The 20,608-nt window shown below is 36.6% G+C and overlaps 1 protein-coding gene across 5 annotated transcripts in view; it reads left to right on the top strand.

Moving 5' to 3' along the window:
* Window positions 1-20,608, top strand: part of BRWD3 (bromodomain and WD repeat domain containing 3) — a 235,406-nt gene that overhangs the window by 99,169 nt on the left and 115,629 nt on the right. For 4 of the 5 annotated variants that reach the window (XM_045472781.1, XM_045472780.1, XM_045472782.1 and 1 more), the window contains exons 12-14: window positions 14,278-14,318; window positions 17,008-17,112; window positions 18,201-18,354. In XM_045472781.1, the coding sequence (XP_045328737.1) occupies window positions 14,278-14,318; window positions 17,008-17,112; window positions 18,201-18,354 (300 nt within the window). Of the gene's footprint in view, window positions 1-9,054; window positions 9,443-14,277; window positions 14,319-17,007; window positions 17,113-18,200; window positions 18,355-20,608 lie in introns of those variants that run through there. The other variant, XM_045472784.1, reaches the window with a different exon arrangement.

Here is a 20,608-nt window from a genome sequence, read left to right as displayed (position 1 = left end):
CTATGCTAAGTGAGAAAAGTCAGAAAAAGATAAATAGCATATGACTTCACTCATATGCTGGATTTAAGAAGCAAAACAAATCAGCCAAGGGAAAAAGAAAGAGACATAACTGAAGAAACACTCTTAACAATAAGCAACAAACTCATGGTTAACAGGGGAGGTGGGTGTAGGATGGCTTATGTTGTTGATGGGGATTATGGACTTCCCTTTTGATAAGCACGGGGTGTTGTATGGATGTGTTGAATGAGTATATTTAACACCTGAAACCAATATAACACTGAAAGTTAACTAGCTGGGATTAAATAACAAAACATTAAAAATGAAATTTTTTAAGGAGAAACACACCACTGGTGAAACTGTACACATATTAGACAAAATAAACTTTCAAACAAAGATGGTAATAAAAGGTATAGAAAGGCATTACCGAATGGTAAAGGAAGGATAAGGAAAGATTGTCCTTAATGACACATTAGACCAGATGGACTTAATAGATATATAATGAATGTTCCATCTATAAGCCCCAGAGTACACATGGAACATTGTCTAGTATAGATCATATTTAGGTCACAAAACAAGTCTTAGTAATTCAAAAAGATTGAAATCCTATCAACCATTTCTTTTTATCACAATAGTATAAAAGTAGAAATCAATTACAGAAGGAAGACGAGAAATCACAGATACGTGGGTATTTAAAGAAGATGCTACTGAACACTCATTGGATTGATTAGGATATCAACGAAGTGAAAAAAAAATACCTGGAGACATATGGAAATGGAAATATAACAGTCCAAAACATATAGGATGCAACAACGCAGTTTTAAGAGTTAAGTTTAGGGCGCCTGGGTAGCTCAGTCTGTTGAGCTTCCAACTTTGGCTCGGGTCATGATCTCACAGCTTGTGAGTTCAAGCCCCGCATCCGGCTCTGTGCTGACAGCTTAGAGCCTGGAGCCTGCTTCGAATTCTGTGTCTTCCTCTCTCTCTGCTCCTCCCCCGCTCATGCTCTGTCTCTCTCTCTCTCTCTCTCTCTCTCTCTCCTTCAAAAATAAATAAAAACATTTAAAATAAAAAAGTTAAGTTTAACTGAGAATAAACTGAGGGTTGATGGGGAGTGGGAGGGCAGGGAGGGTTGGTGATGGGCATTGAGGACGGCACCTGTTGGCAGGAGCACTGGGTGTTGTATGGAAACCAATTTGACAATAAATTTCATATTAAAAAAAAAAAGAAAATGAAGGAGTAAGGGAAAAAAAGTTAAGTTTATGGTGATACAGGTTATATTGAGAAATAAGAGAAATCTGAAAGAATCAATCTTACTCTACAGACAAAGGAACTAAAAAAAGAAAAAGCCCAATTTAATAGAAGGAAGGAAGACCAGAGCAGAAATAAATGAAATAGAGACTGACAGTAGGAAAGATCAATAAAAGTAAGAGGTAGTTCTTTGAAATAATTAAGCTGACAAACATTTAGCTAGACTCATCAATAAAAAATGAGAATGGACTCAAATTGATAAAATCAGAAACAAAGGTAAGTTCCAACTGATAACCACAGAAACACAAAGGATCATAAAAGACTACTATAATTATATGCCTACAAATTGGATAACCTAGAAGAAATGGATAAATTCCTAAGATGTACAGTTTTCCAAGATTGAATGATAGAGAAATAAAAAAGATCAGTGTAGATGGAATTCAAGGACCAGATGGCTTCACTGGTGAATACTGTAAAACATTCAAAGATTTAATCACCATCCTCAGACTCCACATAAAATTAAAGCAGGAATGCTTCCAAACTAATTTTACAAGGTCAGTCTCTGATAGCAAAACCAGACAAGGATGCCAAAAATGAGGAAATTACAGGACAGTATCCCTGATGTATAGAGATACAAAAATCTTTAACAAAATATTAGCAACATGAATTCAACAATGCATTCAAAGGATCATACACCATGATCAGGTGTATGCAAGGGATGCAGGAATGATTCAATATCTGCAAATCAATCAACATGATATGCCACATTAGCAAAATGAAGGATAAAAGTTATATTATCCTCTCAATAGATGCAGAAAAAATATTTGAAAACATTCCACATTCATTTATGATAAAACCTCAAAGTGGGATAGAGAGAATGTATCTGAATATAATAAAGGTGATACGTGACTAACCCACAGCTAACATCATACTTAGTGGTGACAAAGGTGAAAGCTTTTCTCTAAGATCAGGAACAAGATAAGGGTACCCATTCTTGCCACCTTATTCAACATAGTATTGGAAGTCCTAGCCACAGCAATTAGCCATGTAAAAGAACTAAAAGGCATCCAGATTGGAAAGGAAGAAGCAAAAAGTAATTATTTGCAGATAACATAATACTATATATAGAAAACTCTAAAGATTCTACTAAAAAACTGTTAGAATTCATAAATGCATTCAGTAATGTTGCAGGATAGAAAACCAGTATACAGAAATCTATTGTGTTTGTATACACCGAGAAACTATCAGAAAATATACTGAGAAAACATCCCCATTTGCAATCGCATCAAAAGATGAAATACCTAGGAATAAATTTATGTAAAGAAAGGAAAACCTGCACACTGAAATCCAGAACTGATGAAAGAAATTGTAGAAGAGAAATAAATGGAAAGATATTCCATGCTTATAGATGGAAAGAATTAATATTATTTTAGTGCTCCCCAAAGCAATCTAGAGATTACGTGCAATCTCTATCAAATCCCAGCAGCATTTTTCACAGAACTGGATCAGATAATTCTAAAATTTGTAGGAACCACAAAAGACCACAAATAGCCAAAGCAAACTTGAGAAAGAACAAAGCTGGAGGCCTCACACTTTTTGATTTCAAACTATACCATAAAGTTCTAGTAATCAAAACAGCATGGTATTGGCCGAAAAACAGACAAGTAGATCAATGGAACAGAATAAGGAGCCCAGAAATAAACCCGCAAATATATGATCAGTTAATTTACAACAAAGGAGCCAAGAATGTAAAGTGGGGAAAAAGTAGTCTCTTCAATAAATGATGTTGGGAAAACTGGACAGCCACATTCAAAAGAATAAAACTCCGGACCACTATTTTATACTATACACAAAAATTAACTCATAAAGGAAGAGCTGAGTGTAGGACCTGAAATAAGAATTCCTAGAAGAAAACATAGGCAGTTGTCAGTTTGTAACCCTCTAAGGAGCCTATTGAGTGTAATCTGAAACTGGCCTCTGTACTCAGAGGAGCAGGAGAGAAAGAGCCAGGCCACTCCAGGTTGGTAGGTGTCAGTTTTAATAAGTAAAAGGAACTTTCACTTAAGGCTTGTCTTGGGTGGCAGCAAGACAAATGGATCTCCATGTCCGCCCACGAAATCTTAAAAGTTCATAAAGAGACATTACGTCGGTTCAGCCAAGTAATCTGTGCAGGTGTTCCCGACACCACATCATTATCTCAAGGCTTTGCCCTTGGAGCAGCTTCTGGTAGTGGAAAGGCAAGAAGAACCTGCATTTCAAGGGCAGAGTTTAGGAGCCTTTGATTGCCCTGGGGTCCAGCTCAGAGGTTAGCTGGTGGTCGCATCTCTTCTTCTCTTCTCTTCTCTTCTCTTCTCTTCTCTTCTCTTCTCTTCTCTTCTCTTCTCTTCTCTTCTCTTTTTTCTTCTCTTTTCTTCTTTTCTTTAATACACACACACACACATATACATATATGTATATATAAATATATATGTGTGTGTATGTGTGTGTGTGTATGAAATTTATTGTCAAATTGGTTTCCTTACAACACCCAGTGGTCATCCCAACAGGTGCCCTCCTCAATGCCCATCACCCACTTTCCCCTCCCTCCCACCCCTCATCAACCCTCAGTTTATTCTGTTTTTAAGAGTCTCTTATGGTTTGCCTCCTTCCCTCTCTGTAACTTTTTTTTCCCCCTTCCCCTCTCCCATGGTCTTCTGTTAAGTGTTTCAGGATCCACATAAGAGTGAAAACATATGGTATCTTTCTCTGTATGACTTATTTCACTTAGCATAATACTCTCCAGTCCCATCCACATTGGTATAAAAAGCCATATTTCATTCTTTCTCATTGCCACGTAGTATTACATTGTATATATAAACCACAGTTTCTTTATCCATTCATCAGTTGATGGACATTTAGGCTCTTTCCATAATTTGGCTATTGTTGAGAGTGCTGCTATAAACATTGGGGTACAAGTGCCCCTATGCATCAGCACTCCTGTAGCCAGCCCTTGGGTAAATTCCTAGCAGTGCTCCTGATGGGTCATAGGGTAGATCTATTTTTAATTTTTTGAGGAACCTCCACACTGTTTTCCAGAGCGGCTGCACCAGTTTGCATTCCCACCAACAGTGCAAGAGGGTTCCCATTTCTCCACATCCTCGCCAGCATCTGTAGTCTCCTGATTTGTTCATTTTGGCCACTCTGGAGTGACTTGATATCTCAGTGTGGTTTTGATTTGTATTTCCCTGAGGAGGAGTGACGTTGAACATCTTTTCATGTGCCTGTTGGCCATCTGGATGTCTTCTTTGGAGAAGTGTCTATTCATGTCTTCTGCCCATTCCTTCACAGGATTATTTGTTTTTCAGGTGTGGAGTTTGGTGAGTTCTTTATAGATTTTGGATACTAGCCCTTTGTCCTATATGTCATTTGCAAATATCTTTTCTCAATCTGTCAGTTGCCTTTTAGTTTGTGGATTGTTTCCTTTGCAGTGCAGAAGCTTTTTCTCTTTATGAGGTCCCAATAGTTCATTTTTGGTTTTAATTCCCTTGCCTTTGGAGATGTGTCAAGTAAGAAATTGCTGCGGCTGCGGTCAGAGAGGTTTTTTTTTTTCCTGCTGTCTCCTCTAGGATTTTGATGGTTTCCTGTCTCACATTCAGGTCCTTCATCCATTTTGACTTTATTTTTGTGAATGATGTAAGAAAGTGGTCTAGTTTCATTCTTCTGAATGTTGCTGTCCAGTTCTCCCAGCACCATTTTTTCAAGAGATTGTCTTTTTTCCGTTGAATATTCTTTAAAGCATTTGACAAAATTCAGCATCTGTTCTTAATAAAAACCCTAGAGAAAGTCAGGATAAAAGGAACATACTTAAACATAATAAAATCCATTTATGAAAAGCCCACAGGTAATATCATCCTCAATAGGGAAAACTGAGAGCTTTCCCTCTGAGATCAGGAAAACGACAGGGATGTCCACTCTCACCACTGTTGTTTAACATAGTGTTGGAAGTCCTAGCATCAGCAGTCAGACTCCAAAAGGAGATCAAAGACATCAAAATTGGCAGATGAAGTTAAGCTTTCACTTTTTGCAGGTGACATGATACTATACATGGAAAACCCGATAGACTCCACCAAAAGTCTACTAGAATGATACATGAATTCAGCAAAGTCACAGGATACAAAATTAATGTACAGAAATCAGTTGCATTCTTATACACTAATAATTAAGCAACAGAAAAACAAATAAAGAAACTGATCCCATTCACAATTGCACCAAGCATCATACCTAGGAATAAACCTAACCAAAGGTGTAAAAGATCTGTATGCTGAAAACTATAGAAAGATTATGAAGGAAATTGAAGGAGATGCCAAGAAATGGAAAAACATTCCATGCTCATGGATTGGAAGAATAAATATTGTCAAAATGTCAATACTACCCAAAGCTATCTACACATTCAATGCAATCCCAATCAAATTTGCACCAACATTCTTCTCGAAGCTAGAACAAGCAATCCTAAAATTCATATGGAACCACAAAAGGCCCCGAATAGCCAAAGTAATATTGAAGAAGAAGACCAAAGCAGGAGGCATCACAATCCCAGCCTTTAGCCTCTACTACAAAGCTGTAATCATCAAGACAGCATGGTATTGGCACAAAAACAGACACATAGACCGAAGGAGTAGAATAGAGACTCCAGAATTGGACCCACAAAAGTATAGACAACTAATCTTTGACAAAGCAGGAAAGAATATCCAATGGTCACATCTTTTCAATGGCCTTCCCCAATATTCCATCTCTCATGACCAGCGTTCACAATCTCACGTGCCCTCTTGTGCATGGGCCTTAAGTGGTCAGTAGTGGGTTTTATTAGCATTGCAGCGGCTCCTTTGGTGGCTGGCTGGCTGCTTTGTAGCCTAATGCAACAGTTACAGTACAGGGACATATAAAGGAAACATAGATTAATACAATGATTTCAAAATCAGTGACAACTGTTTTTTTATAAGAGCCCATGATCTAAGCCACTGACTGATTTATTAGGTATCCTAAGCTGGGAATTGGATTATTAGGGGCATTCACTTGTGTTTCATGTGATTTAATAAAGATGATACATTAACAGATTCATTAGGTGTGAACATACAACATTATGTTTGGATAATGGCACAGATACCTCTTTTTGAGGCATAATAATGTCTATTGCCATTTTTTTTTTTGGACAGTAAAATAGTAAGGATAGGTTTTATTGTTATGATTGAATGCTTGCTGAGTGAATTTATTAAGGGCTTCACATTTGCTGTAATGCCTTCTAAGCCACTGGAGGGAACAAAGACAGTTGCAAAATGGTTAGATCAGTGGAAGAACTGAATATTTCTTCTGACTTTGAGGAGAGGGAGGTTAGCACCTTTAGAAACTTGACTTGGTTGTATATACCATTGTCCTAGACTCTGGGTCTGGCGTTCTCTCTTGTCCAGCAGGAGAGCGGGATGCAGGGTTAAAAATGTGAGAGAGGGGGCGCCTGGGTGGCTCAGTGGGTTAAGCATCCGACTTCAGCTCAGGTCACGATCTCGCGATCTCGCGGTCCGTGAGTTCGAGCCCCGCGTTGGGCTCTGGGCTGATGGCTCAGAGCCTGGAGCCTGCTTCCGATTCTGTGTCTCCCTCTCTCTTTGCTCCTCCCCCGCTCATGCTCTGTCTCTCTCTCTGTCTCAAAAATAAATAAACGTTAAAAAAAATTAAAAAAAGATGTGAGAGAGGCTGACATCCGGGAGGAGACAAGAGCCCTGATTTTTATTAGGATCAGAAGACTTACTGGCATGATGGGTGTGCACAGAGAGACAATGAAACCGTGAACATTAACTCATGGCTGTGGGGAGAAGGGGGTTTTAGAGATATGTGGTGTTAGGGGTTTGGGTCAATACAAAACAAGATTCTGGTGCTGGGTGGAAGATTGTTTACAGCAAACATGAGGCTGGACCTAAACTGGCCTAGGGAACAAGAAAGATAGAGCATGCTATCTCAGTGTCAACAAGGCACCCTTTTTTGCTAATTAGCTCTGCTCTGAGCAACTTAGCCCCACTGTGGCTCTATTTACCTGTTTACCTAATTTGGTCCTTACTTCCTGTGAAAGCAGCTTTCTGCTGTTGTCCTATACCTTTGTCCTATACTGGGGGCCTTTGCCCTGTTTGTCAAATCTTATTTACCTAGTCTTGTTTACCCAAACTTAGGTGTGTTCATCCTATGGCTTTTTAATTCTTTATGCCTTGTTAATCCATCAGTGCAGACTCAGGGAATTCCTAAGCTTATTCCTCACATACCATAAATGTTGGACAGGGGAAGCAGTTCTGTCAGGTGTAAAGAACTGAACTGGGGTCAGGATATGCCATTATCAGGACCCTCATTTACTCCCTTCTTTTAGTGGTGCATGTTTCATTTCAGTTATAGTGTATTTTAACAGCTCTGGCATGTAGCAGGACAAGAGGATGTTAGTGGAAGTTGAGTAATTCTTCACCACAGGGTGTGAAGTAAGTCACCTATCTCATAGGACATTGCATTGTAAATTCTGGTAGATAATTTATTTTTCAGGAATGATGGGGCTTGGTGTTTTCCACAGCATAGTGTGTTGATCCACTGTGAGATTTGGGGCAATGGCTGTTTCCCGAAACTTCTGTATCTTTACATATCAGGTGCCTAGGCAGGGATCTCTAGTCTGACATGTGGGGCCCTACTGGTTGGTCACTTAAATATGTTAAAGCCTAGGACAGTATTTTAGATTGGTTGGTCAGGGTGGTCTTGCCTGTTAAGTATCTAATTTGCTGTTTTAATATTCCATTTTCCTTTCTACCAACCCTGCTGTTTGTTGGTTATAGGGAAGATGGAACCTTTGTTTAATGTCATATTTTATTGTTCAGTCTTGCACAACATGGCCTTTGAAATGTGACTTCTGATTGTTATGTGTTTGGTGAAGGTATTCATACATGGTACTCAATTTTTTTTTTTATAATCTCCTAATCATGGCAGCCTGGTTTACATGGTGGCAGGGAAAAGCTTGGGTTAGGCCAGATGCAGTGTCTACATAAACCAAGGCATATTTACAACCCTCACTCAAAGGAGGGCAATATAGTCAATTTTCCAGTTTCTCACAGGTTGCGAACTCCATTGGATGGCCCAAGTCTTTTGGCAGTTACCTTGGGTTTGTTTGGAACACACAACATGCTCTTATTTCTTTAACCAAGTCACTGGACTCTGAGGATAGTCTCTGGCATCCTTGACAGTATGCTGTCATACTTGGGCATTGTGGGAGCCACTCTTTTTATGTACCCAATCTGCTATCACTACTGAAAAGGTCAGTAGCTAAGGCTTATTCCCGAGCTGGGACATCAGCTTCTTGATTGCCAAGGGGTGTCTGTGTCTTAAGAGCTAGGGCAGGAAAAACAGTGAGAATCACTTCAGCCTCTTGTAGATGGCCCCAAATGTCATTTTATATATATCTTGACCCCACAAGGACTTTTTAATGGTCATCTGCCCCTCAGCTTCCCATTGTTCAGGCCTTAAATTTAATCCCTGTAGAATAGCCTAATTAACAGTACAAAGGGCTAATGGCCAGGGCTCATGAGTGATCAGCAGCCAAGACCACTCTGAGCTAAGTGCACTGGCTGCTGTCCTGACTGCTATGTGAGAGGCTTTACCTGGAGGAGCACTATGTACATTGCTAGGAGCTATTATTCTATGAGGTATATTGGGGCTTTACCCACTTCTGGAGCTGGAACCCAAATCCCAGGGCCATCCTCCCCTTTTGTTATCTCTGCCATCGTTTGGAGTCATAGACATATCTAACTCAAATGGTAGTGCTGCGTAGGAGATGCCCAGGGTTTTAATCTGTTTTATTAGTATTTTTGACTTCTCAAGAGGCAGCTTGCTGCTGTGGTCCCCAATCCCATATGTGTCCATTCTTTACTAGGCAGTGTAAGGAATGGGGAGTACTATGCCAGGTGCAGATTAAATGTCTTCCAAACCCCCAAAATCCCTATAAAGGATTACACCTCTTTTACATTCTTAGGGGTTGGTTAGGCTTGCACCTTTTCAGTTACAGATTTATGGGTCTTAGCTGACCAGATGACACCCAAAACTTTATGGCAGTGTCTGGGCCTTAAATTTTCTTCGGGTTCATTGCCCATCTTCTTCCTCACAGATGTTCCTGAGCAAAGCCTGCAGGTGTCCTGCAGCAGAGGTAAATCTTTACATGTTAACATGATATTATCAATGTAATGGACCCATTTTGCTGATGGGAGAAGGAAAACAGCAATAGGTCCCCAACTGCCTCCATCCTATGACATACTTTATGGCTATGCATGTAACCTTGGGGGAACACTTGAAAGGTTCATTAATATATCCAAAATGAAGGTTTAATCTTAGTTATCAGAAACCTGTCAAAGTCTTTTCCATGAGTTTTCTTGAAGATGAAGCACTTTTGTAGGGACATTTTTTGCAAAGCATCAGAGCAAAACAGCAACTGCAAATGACAGAAGACTTAAAAATGGCCATTTGATTTGATGAGAGTTCATCATAATGCAGTTGATGAGAGAACTATAGCAGTCTGTATTATTTTTTTCTGGCAGTGTTTTCGTTATCTCCAGGGGTGTTGATATTTCAAAGACATGATAAGATTTATAAACTTCAAGGGACAAAGAAAGATGTTAAGTTTTTTCCTAGGAGTTTTGGGGCAATTGCTATTTAAGATTAGGGGTGAGATGGTATGGGGCATTTTATCTGTTTCCTCACCAATTACCACAACATCCTCCTCTTCATTTGCATAATTTTCTCCAAGTTTCCACCTCTTAGCATCCTAATCAGGCTCTGTTGTAAGTTCTCATATCTTAACACATGGCAGCTTGCACCCTCCTTGCTTTGCAAAAAGCACACTAAAGTATTTAATTTATTATTCTGCTCTTCCATCTTGGCTGCCAGCCCCAGAGCTAGCAGAGTAGTGGACACTCGTATGTCCATTTCTAACCTCAGCTGTACTAACTTTCTAACTTGAGCTTCAGCCTTTAGTTGGGCATTGGTAGCTAGCTGAACTACTCACAGTAGAGACCCACTGTGGCAACCACGTGTTTCCCTTCTCTGCCTCAATGTGGTATGTGCATTTCCTCCAACAAGTACATTACACTGGGTGGCATTTTCTGGGTATCCCCATACTCATGCAGTAGTCCAAAAGTATCTAACATATAGGCACCTTCCTCCCACAGAAGTTGATGGCTGATTTGGTATATTTACTGCAGATGCCTCATTCCCAAGGCCCATTTCTTTGGTCTCCTGTCTGGCTTGCCAATTGCCAGTTTATAACCTTCTTGGGAACTTCTTGGATTTAATCTGAAACTGGCCCATATAACCCAGAGGGCAGAGAAAGACCAAAGAAAGAGGTAGGCCACTCTAGGTTGGTAGGTGGCAATTTTAATAAGCAAACAAAATTTACACATGAGGCTTGTCTTGGGTGGCAGCAAGACAAATGGATCTTTGTGCCTGCCCGCCAAATCTTAAAAGTTTATAAAGAAGCCTTAACTGTGTTCACTCAAGTATACTGTGCAGATGTTCTCAATACCACATCATAATCTCAAGGCTTTGTCCTTGGAATAGCCTCTGGGAGTGGGAACCCATATTCCAAGGATGTGGAAGAAGGTGAGGACCCTCCAATCGCCTGGGGTCCAGCTCACAGGTCAACTGGCATTCACATCTTTTTGATGACTTTCCCAACATTGGTAAGGTCCTTGGCATTTGTCTTAGTGAATTTTTTTGTAAATCTGGGTCTATAGGGAAGGGAGACAAAAGCAAAAATAAGCAAATAGGACTACATCTTAAAAAGCTACTGCACAGTGAAGGAAAACATTAGTAAAACAAAAAGGCAACCCACTAAATGGGAAAAGATATTTATAAATCATATATCCACTAAGGGGTTAATATCCAAAATATATAAAGTCATATAACTCAACAATAAAAAATCAACCCAAATAAAAACTGGGCAGAGGAACTAAATAAACATTTTTTCTAAAGAAGACATATATATGGCCAACAATCACATGAAAACATGTTCAACATCACTAATTATCAGGTAAATGCAAATGAAAACTGCGATGAGATATCACCTCAAACCTAGTAGAATGGGTGTTATCAGAAAGACAAACAATAATAAGTGTTGGAGAAGATGTGTAGGAAAGGGTACTCTCATACACTATTGGTGGGAATGTAAATTGGTGTAGCCACTATGGAAAGCAATATGGATATTTGTCAAAAAATTAAAAATAGAACTACCATATGATCTAAATAGTCCACTTCTGAGTATTTATTTAAAATTTTTTAATGTTTATTTAATTTTGAGAGAGACAGAGACAGAGTGCGAACAGGGGAGGAGCAGAAAGAGAGGGAGACACAGAATCTGAAACAGACTCCAGGCTCTGAGCTGTAAGTGCAAAGCCCCATGTGGGGCTCGAACCCACGAACCGCAAGATCATGACTTGAGCCGAAGTTGGACGCTTAACCGACTAAGCCACCCAGACGCCCCAGTTCTGAGTATTTATTGATGAATATAAAAACACTAATTCAAGAAGATATATGCACCCCTATGTTCATCGCAACATTATTTATAGTAGCCAGAAAGTGCAAACAACCTAAGTGTCTATCCATGGATGAATGGATAAAGATGTGTTGCACGTGCACGCACACACACACCACATACACACACACACTAGAATACCACTCAGCCACATATAAGGAAATCTTGCCATTTGTGACAATATGGATGGACCTTGAGGATATTATGCTAAATGAAAAATCTGACGGAGTAAGGCAAATAACATGATTTCAGTATATGTGAATTCTAAAGTAACAAAACAAAGGAACAAACAAAACTAAACAAAAATAAACTCATAGATACAGCGTTTGGTGGTTACCAGAGGGAAAAGGGTGTTGGGGGATGGGTGACAGTGCTCAAATGTATGTTGATGGATGGTAACTAGATTTATGGTGGTGATCACTTTGTAGTATATATAAATATCAAGTTATAATATTGTACAGCTGAAACTTATATGATGCTATATGCCAATTTACACCAAAAAAATAAGCAAAAGACATATTAAGTATATCTTAGGAAAAATTAATTTACTAATTTAGCCTGTCGATTTTAGTATGATTGTTGCAGATTGCTCTCAAAGACTCCTGAAATCTAATCCTACTCAGTTATCAATAACAGCAGGGAACAGCTTTATCCGTGGGTGACAGCCATTGATGACTGGAACTTGTCCACTCAAGCTATTTCCACTTTCCTTTTCAGGAAGCTTGGAACCAGTTTTTTCATATACCTATGTACCTTTCATCTCTAACCCCTCTTTCTTTCATTACCTTTTTCTCTAGATAATTATTTCCTGTGGTATATGGGAGTACTTGTTTTTCAGCTTACTGTGTATCTCATGTACCTCATTGTCAAAGCGATATAGTCAGCAATTGAAAGCACTCAGCTTTGCAATTCTTAAGGTTACTATTCTTAGTACTGTTGACCTTTCATTTGCAATAGTGTTAGTGCACATCAATAAAACACACACAATTTCCCTGAATGATGACTTTTAGGAAAAGATACTTTGTGAGTTACAAAATCAATCATGTTCCTGAAATTTGCAGTAAAAGAGACACTAGAAACCTTCTCCTTCAGCTTTTAGAAACAACTTCCTGATTTTGTCCCATCCCATAAACATAATTGAACAGTTACTTATGAACAGTTACTGAGCCAAGGTGAGCTCTTACCTTGCTGTAACTTATTCCTAGATGCTAAAGTCCTAGAATATTACTCAAATTATGAAAGAGAAAAACTTAAGAAATCCATAAAGATCACAATCTGAGACTATCCAGTGGGAGAAATACATTTGTACTAGAGTATACAAAGGAGGCATCTTTATAATTACCATCTAACCTACTTAGTCAGGTTATTGGGAGCTGAGTGAGAAGGAGGTAGTGAAAACAATGGGCAAGAATTCAGTGGGGATGAGATGAAGAAAAATTGATTAGTAGAGTTTTGTGGAGTTTTTTTTATAGCGGTCCAGCTAAGAGAAAGTCAGGAAATCTAAATTCTCCCTGTTGAAGTCAGTGGCTGTTGTTAGTCATTTTTTTTTTAAGCCAGTGGCTGTTGTTGGTCATTAAAAATAAGATGTCCTTTCAGAACATCTAATACCAGTTATTGCAAAGGGCAGTGAGAATCCAGAATCTGTCAGATAAATACTACAGTGAAATCATAGAGCAGTATGAATCATGGCTACCTCTGAACATATGAAGACAGTTTAATAATTTTTTAAAATGAAAAGTAATTAAATATAAAGACATTTAATATCTGAGCTTTTTATTAAAAATTCAAATGCAGCTAAGCCACGGAGTGGTTTGTGAAAATGTGCTCAACATTTGAGGGTACATTTTAGCTTTATTATCAAGGAATAAAGAGAAGGAAGATGCACATTCTGGCTTACACTTTAATCTTCTCATCACTACAATACACATTATATCATAAAAGTATAACTTAGTCATTATAAAAGAAGACTCAAGCAGAAGTATATATAGTACCTACAGGCGGATGAATCCTTTGTAAAATAATTGAATGAACCATGTGAGAAACAGGAAATGGCTGATTTATTTTCTGAAATTAAAAAAAAATTTAAGAGGGAGATTTAGTTAACTATTAAATCAGCTATTTTAAGGTGGCATTTTAGGTTAGTGGGCTGTCTTATTATGGGAGACATAATAAACTAATATCTATTCAAAACTGTCTCGAGATTATGATTTAGAAACAGCTTTTGCTTATGTCTGGTTTGTCTCAAATTACTGCTAGTAAGTATTCCTCCTCAGTTAATGCATTGGTTTAGCCTTCATTAATTTTTTAAAAGAAAATTGGGTTTTTTTCCCAAGAAAATCATAGCATTGAAAATTCGACTTCATGATGCTTTTGTATGTGAATTTGAAGGGGAGAGTACTTTATTCATTTTACAAATAAATTAACTCTAACCAAAAATCTGTTGTTTTATGTCTTAGGACAAAGTTGTTGCTGTTCAGTTCTGTAACAATGGAGACAGGTAACTATGTAGTGCATATCTGTGTAAACAGAGTTTTTATATATTTTACCTCTATTCCTTCAGAAGTAGCACCATCTGCTATAATACTTTATTTCTGTTCAGTTTCATAAGATGAAAACCCTTGTCTATTTTTGATGACATTGTTACCCCATCTCTTTTAAACAGCTGTCCAAGTAGTAGCCATACTTAATCAGTTCTTCCTTTATGACTGGCTTCTTTTTTGTTTATTTTATTTTTCCATTTCTGTTATCACTCACTTCAGTCAAGGATTCTATTATTTGACCCATTACTTTCAGTTTTCTTCTCCTTTCTAAATATATCCTGTCCATTTCTGCCAGATCCACATTGCTCTGTTCAGAAATCTTTAGTGTTTTCTCTTTTTCTATAGAATAGAATTCAAATGTCATAGCCTCGAATTCCGAACTTTCTATAACTTGACTTAGACCTTACATTCTTTACTCATTTACTATTCCCATATAAATATTTACATCTAGCCTAATTGACTTAACCATTGCTTCTGTTACATTCCACATCTATACTTGTGTATTTCTGTCTGTCTTCTCTGTCTATTCTCTCATTCATTTCTTTGCTTATGCTTTACTGCACACCATTCTTACCCAGAAATATCATCCCCTACTCCCCCTCACTCTTTCTCTTCATCTCCTACAGACTCCCTCTCCCTTTCCCTATCCTTCACTCTATTTTTCTTCTCCCTCCAGTCCCTTTCTCTTCTTGCCTAAGTCCTATCTTCCTTTTAAGGTTCATGCTCTACCTGAAGCCTTTTCTGACTGCTCCAGATTTTAGCCATATGGTCTTCCTCTGAAAATCTGTATTACTTATTATCTCTACTACTCATATGATGCATATTTTCTGTGTCTGAAACTCAGAAATTATATACAGGTATTTGTACATGCTCTCAAATATTTGATACCAAAAATATGATTATCTTTTGCCCTAGTCTAAAAATTGACCTAGAATAGATTTAAAAATGTAACTACTTAACATAAATTTGTATCCATATATTTCTACAAGGACTGTATGTGGGTGACCATGTTTTATTTTTATTTTATTTTTATTTTTTAATTTTTTTGACCACGTTTTATTTGTAAATATTTTTCAGACAGTGCGTGATTACTGTGATGAATTTGTTCATCTTTATTAAATGTGAGAGTAAAATAATGATGGTCCACATAGAGTGAAGTTTATATTAGGAATGAAAAAACCTTCAAATAATTTTTTGGGGTTGGCTTATTGCACTATACTGAGTTATACATTTGAAGGTTTGTATAGCTATGATTCTTTCATGCTAGAGGAAACTGAAGTTTTTAATTCTTTGCCTTTTCCTTAAAGGACAAACATTATTTTATCTTTATTAGTTATGTGGACAATAAACAAAAGATGTCCAATTTTATTTTAAAAATAATTAAAGATACAGTTTAGAATAAAAGTAACATTTTTTTCTTTCACAATGACAGGATAATGAAGAATGTTAGCACCCAGTATTGCCAAGGGTTTAAGGAAAATGGGCACTCAGTCTCCCACAACTTTTGATGAGATTGTAAATTGTTAAAAAAATTTTTTAGGGAAATAATTTGTCAAAAACTTTAAAAATGTTTCTACCATTTGATTCAGCAAAGATATGTATAAGATTGTATAAAATATGTATAGAGATATTCATTACAAGCTTATTTATTATGGTGACGAATGGAAGTAGTATAAATATTTACCATTAGGGACTGATTAAATTAAATTGATACATCCATATAGTTGAACTCTTATTAAAAGTGATGGTAGTTTTATATTTGTAAACCTAGAAATGTGTCTATGAAATAACACTTAAGTTGGGGAAAAACATAAAATATATAGTACAATTCTGTTTCCTATAGGGGGAAATATATGTGTTTATGTATGCCTGTAATAGAGTCTAGAAGAATAGAAATGAAAGTATGAACAATGATAGAATTATGGGTGTATGAATGAATGTATTTTTGTAAGTTTTATTGAGATTTAATGCATATAACATTTCAGTGGTTTTTAGTGTATTCACAGGGTTGTATAACCTTCACCACCATCAATTTTAGAACATTTTTAGCACCCCCAAAATTCCCATACCCTTTAGTTATCATTCCCCAACCTCTTTACACCCCCACCCTTAACTCTGGGCAACCATTAATCCACTTTTTATCTTTATAGGTTTGTCTATTCTGGAAATTTTATATAAGTTGAATTATACAATATGTAGTCTTTGGTGACTGACTTCCTTGACTTAGTGTAATGTTTTCAAGATTCAACCATGTTGCAACATGTATCATTATTTCATTTATTTTTATTGCTGAATACTATTTGATTGTATGGATACCACAGTTTGTTTATCTCTTTATTAGTTGATGGACATTTGGGTTGTTTCCACTTTTTGGCTTATGATGAATAATGCCATGGATACTCATGTACAAGTTTTTATGTGGACTTATGTGTCATTTCTCTTGGATTTTTACCTGGGAGTAGAATTGTTGAGTTACATGGTGACTGTGTTTATCATTTTGAGAAACTGCCAAAGTGTTTTCCAAAGTGTATCATTTTCATTCCTCCTAGGAGTGTATGGGGATGAATGTATTACTTTCATAATTAGAAAAAAGGGATTTCTATTTTGGAAGAATATAATAAAGGTATTTTAACTGTTTCTTTGCAGTTTAAGATTTGTTAGTGGAAGTAGAGATGGAACAGCAAGAATTTGGCAATATCAGCAACAAGAATGGAAGAGTATAGTGCTAGATATGGCTACTAAAATGACTGGGTAAGATTGGATGTTAGATATTTCAGTAGTTCTCATATGGTTATAGTATCTGTTACATTACTGAATTATATTTAATAATTAAAATATCTTTTTAGATTAGTAAATAGTTAGGAGTTAACTGATGGACCTGAAGTTTGCATCTGTATTTAGTCTCTAAGTAAATTACCTTTTGCTATTGATTGACAGACTGGATGGTAGGAACATTGCTGAGTCATTCAAAATTCTGGTCCCTTGTGACCCAAAGATCTCTGCTCTACTAATGCCCAGAGTTATTTTCTGCCTTAATTTTCTATAGGTAATTTTTCATATCTATCTATACTACTTTCTACTTTGAGGGTTGTCCCTATTAAATGTCAACATTTATTTATGTAATTAATATAAAAATTATTAATTAAATCATAAATTTAACTGTCTTACTGAGGATACCTTTATAATGTTTGATATTGTTAGCATTCCCACTGGACAATATAAATACACTTAATCAGCATTCTTTTTAATCATCTTCCCTGTTGATTGGAAGATACACAATTACCTCTTTAGAACATTACAGTTTCTATATGGTATAACTCTGAAATTAACTGTCTTCCATTAATAACAATATAGAACTTACATTGTAGTCATAGCCAGCTATTCATGTCATATTCAGTTAAATCAAAAGTTAATGAATTTTTTTGCTGCTTTTTAATAAGGCCTATTAGTTTCAAACATTTATTATTTAAGGTAATAAAATGTCCATTATATTTTTCTTCATATTTTCTGGTAGGCAACATGACTTTGTATTTCATTTTTCAAGGAATTTGTAGATGTTTTTTTCTAGTTTCACTTTTGTTTTGTCCTTGTGTAACTAACGACGATTTTTTTTTGTCATTTTGTGTCTTTTTTTTCCCTAAAATAAGCTATGGGTATTGCCCTATTTAAATACTTTTATTATTTTATTTTGTGAGTACTTAAATGTATTTTTAGTTTAGGATTTTTAAACTAAAAATTTGCAAGCTCCTGGAGAAGATTTTTTTTTCATAATTTGCTATTTTAGATGTACCTTTGTTAATAATTTACAATGTATGAATATTGAAAATTATTTTACTTAGGAATAATTTGCCATCTGGAGAAGACAAGGTCACTAAACTTAAAGTGACTATGGTGGCCTGGGATCGCTATGACACCACAGTTATTACTGCAGTGAACAATTTCCTTTTGAAAGTATGGAATTCTGTCACAGGGCAACTTCTTCATACTTTATCTGTAAGTATTCTTGGAATAATTACAATGATCAAAAGGGCGTTATTCTAGAAGACAGGAAATTTAAGTTTTAGTTTACTTTCTGTGACTTACTATCAGGGAAGCAATTATTTCAGCCACCTCTGCAAAATAAGGATGGCACATGGTATAGCTGCTAAAAGCAGATACAAAAACTTTTCAAGATCCTTTTGAGGTCTTATAATTATTTATTTTGTTAAATGCAGTCAAAGATATGTGAGTTATTTTGCTTTTAGTATGAGTTGGGATTTTTGTTGTTACTATTTTAGGGGTAGAGCCTACTTTATTTTGACAAGGGTATCCTTTATATTTTGCCTTCAGGGTTTAGTTTATGCAAGAAGTAGAGGTAAGAGGAAGAAGTAGGAGGGAAAAGGTGGCTTTGCCTCTTTTAAAAAATGTATTTGTTGTTGTAAAAGGCTGCAATATTTGTGACATGAAAAGTTGATGGGATTAATAGCAGAAATCACATGGGCAGGCTTGTTGGTTTATCATGTACACTTCAGGTTAAATGCCACTTAAAAGCTTTTTTCCTATCTGCTTCAATTATCAGTTCATAAATACTTGAAGGACAAAGGCCAAGTGATTCCCATATGATGTACAAAGTAGTAAATGATAGGGGCTAGAATCTAATTCTTGTGACTCACTTTGCTTTGTAGTATGCCATGGTTATCATCTTTATTTGACTCCTATTTGAGATAATCTTATCTATAGTAAGGTAATAATATAATAATATTATCTATAATATTATATATATCTGAGGTTTCTAAAGAATGTGTTTAATTTAGGGAGGATTTCCATATAACTCCAAATTCTCTTTTCTAAATAAAACCCTAAAACTGTGTTAGTGGAGTTTTAGATTCTTTTTTTTTTTTTAATGTTTAACCAATTCTTTACCCCTTTTGCTTTTCCCTATTCCCTGATACAAGTTTCTGTTAATATGTGTAGAAAAATGTATACTGTTTTCTTATTAAGAACTGTTTGTCTATGCAGCATGATCCAATAGAAATATAATGTGAGCCACATATGTAATATTAATTTTTCTAGTAGCTGAAACAGAAAAAGTAAAGCACAACAGGTGAAATTAATTTTAATAACATATTTTATTTAACCTAGTAGATCCAAAATAGTAGCATTTCAACATGTAATTAATATAAAAATTATTAATTAAATATTTTACATTTAAAAATACTAAATATTTGGGGGCTTCTGGGTGGCTCCATCAGTTAGGCCTCCAACTCTTGATTTTGGCTCAGGTCATGATCTCATGGTCATGAGATCAACCCCATGTCAGGGTCTGCATTGAGCATGGAGCCTGCTTGGGATTCTCTCTCTCTCCCTCTCTGCCTCTCTCAAAATAAATAAACATTAAAAAATACTAAATCTTTGAAATCTAGTGTTTTATTGTATACTTAAACAACATCTCAATTTGGACTAGCCATATTTCAGATGCTTAATAGCTACATGTGGCTAGTGGCTATAGTATTAGACAGCACAAGTCCATATGTCTAAAATTCCCAATTTCAAAGTTCAGGTTATAGCTACTGGTTTTCAAATCTGTGTAAAATCCTGTCTTAATAAGTACCTTAATTTAGAGTTCTGTTTAATGGTACTATTCCCATGGGCTCATGGGTCATCTGTCTTCAGTGAATTTTAGTGAAAAAAATTTTAGAATGGACTATTTTTATTCCTTATTACAGTCAAATCTGTTTAGTTTTGATATTTATATTTTCTATGTTAAAAATTTATCAGGGTCTGTGGGGCGCCTAGGTGGCTCAGTCGGTTGAGCGTCCGACTTCGGCTCAGGTCGTGATCTTGCAGTCTGTGAGTTTGAAACCCACGTCGGGCTCTGTGCTGACAGCCCAGAGCCTGGAGCCTGCTTTGGATTCTGTCTCCCTCTCTCTGCCCCTCCGCCGCTCATGTTCTGTCTCTCTGTCAAAAATAAATAAACATTAAAAAAAATTTTTTTTAATTTATCAGGGTTGGGGCGCCTAGGTGGCTCAGTGGGTTAAGCATTCGACTTCAGCTCAGTGGGTTAAGCATTCGACTTCAGCTCACTGTTCGTGAGTTCGAGCCCTGCATCGGGCTCTGTGCTGACAGCTCAGAGCCTGGAGCCTGCTTCAGATTCTGTGTCTCCCTCTTTGTCTGCCTTTCCCCCACTTGAGCTGTCTCTCTTTCTCTCTCTCTCAAAAATAAATAAATATTAAAATTTTTTCTTTAATTTATCAGGGTCTTAATGTGT

This window comes from Leopardus geoffroyi, chromosome X (assembly GCF_018350155.1).
Source record: "Leopardus geoffroyi isolate Oge1 chromosome X, O.geoffroyi_Oge1_pat1.0, whole genome shotgun sequence".
Classification (NCBI taxonomy): Eukaryota; Metazoa; Chordata; class Mammalia; order Carnivora; family Felidae; genus Leopardus; species Leopardus geoffroyi.
Note: the sequence above shows the minus strand (reverse complement) of the source record. Positions and strands in the feature narration are given on the sequence as shown.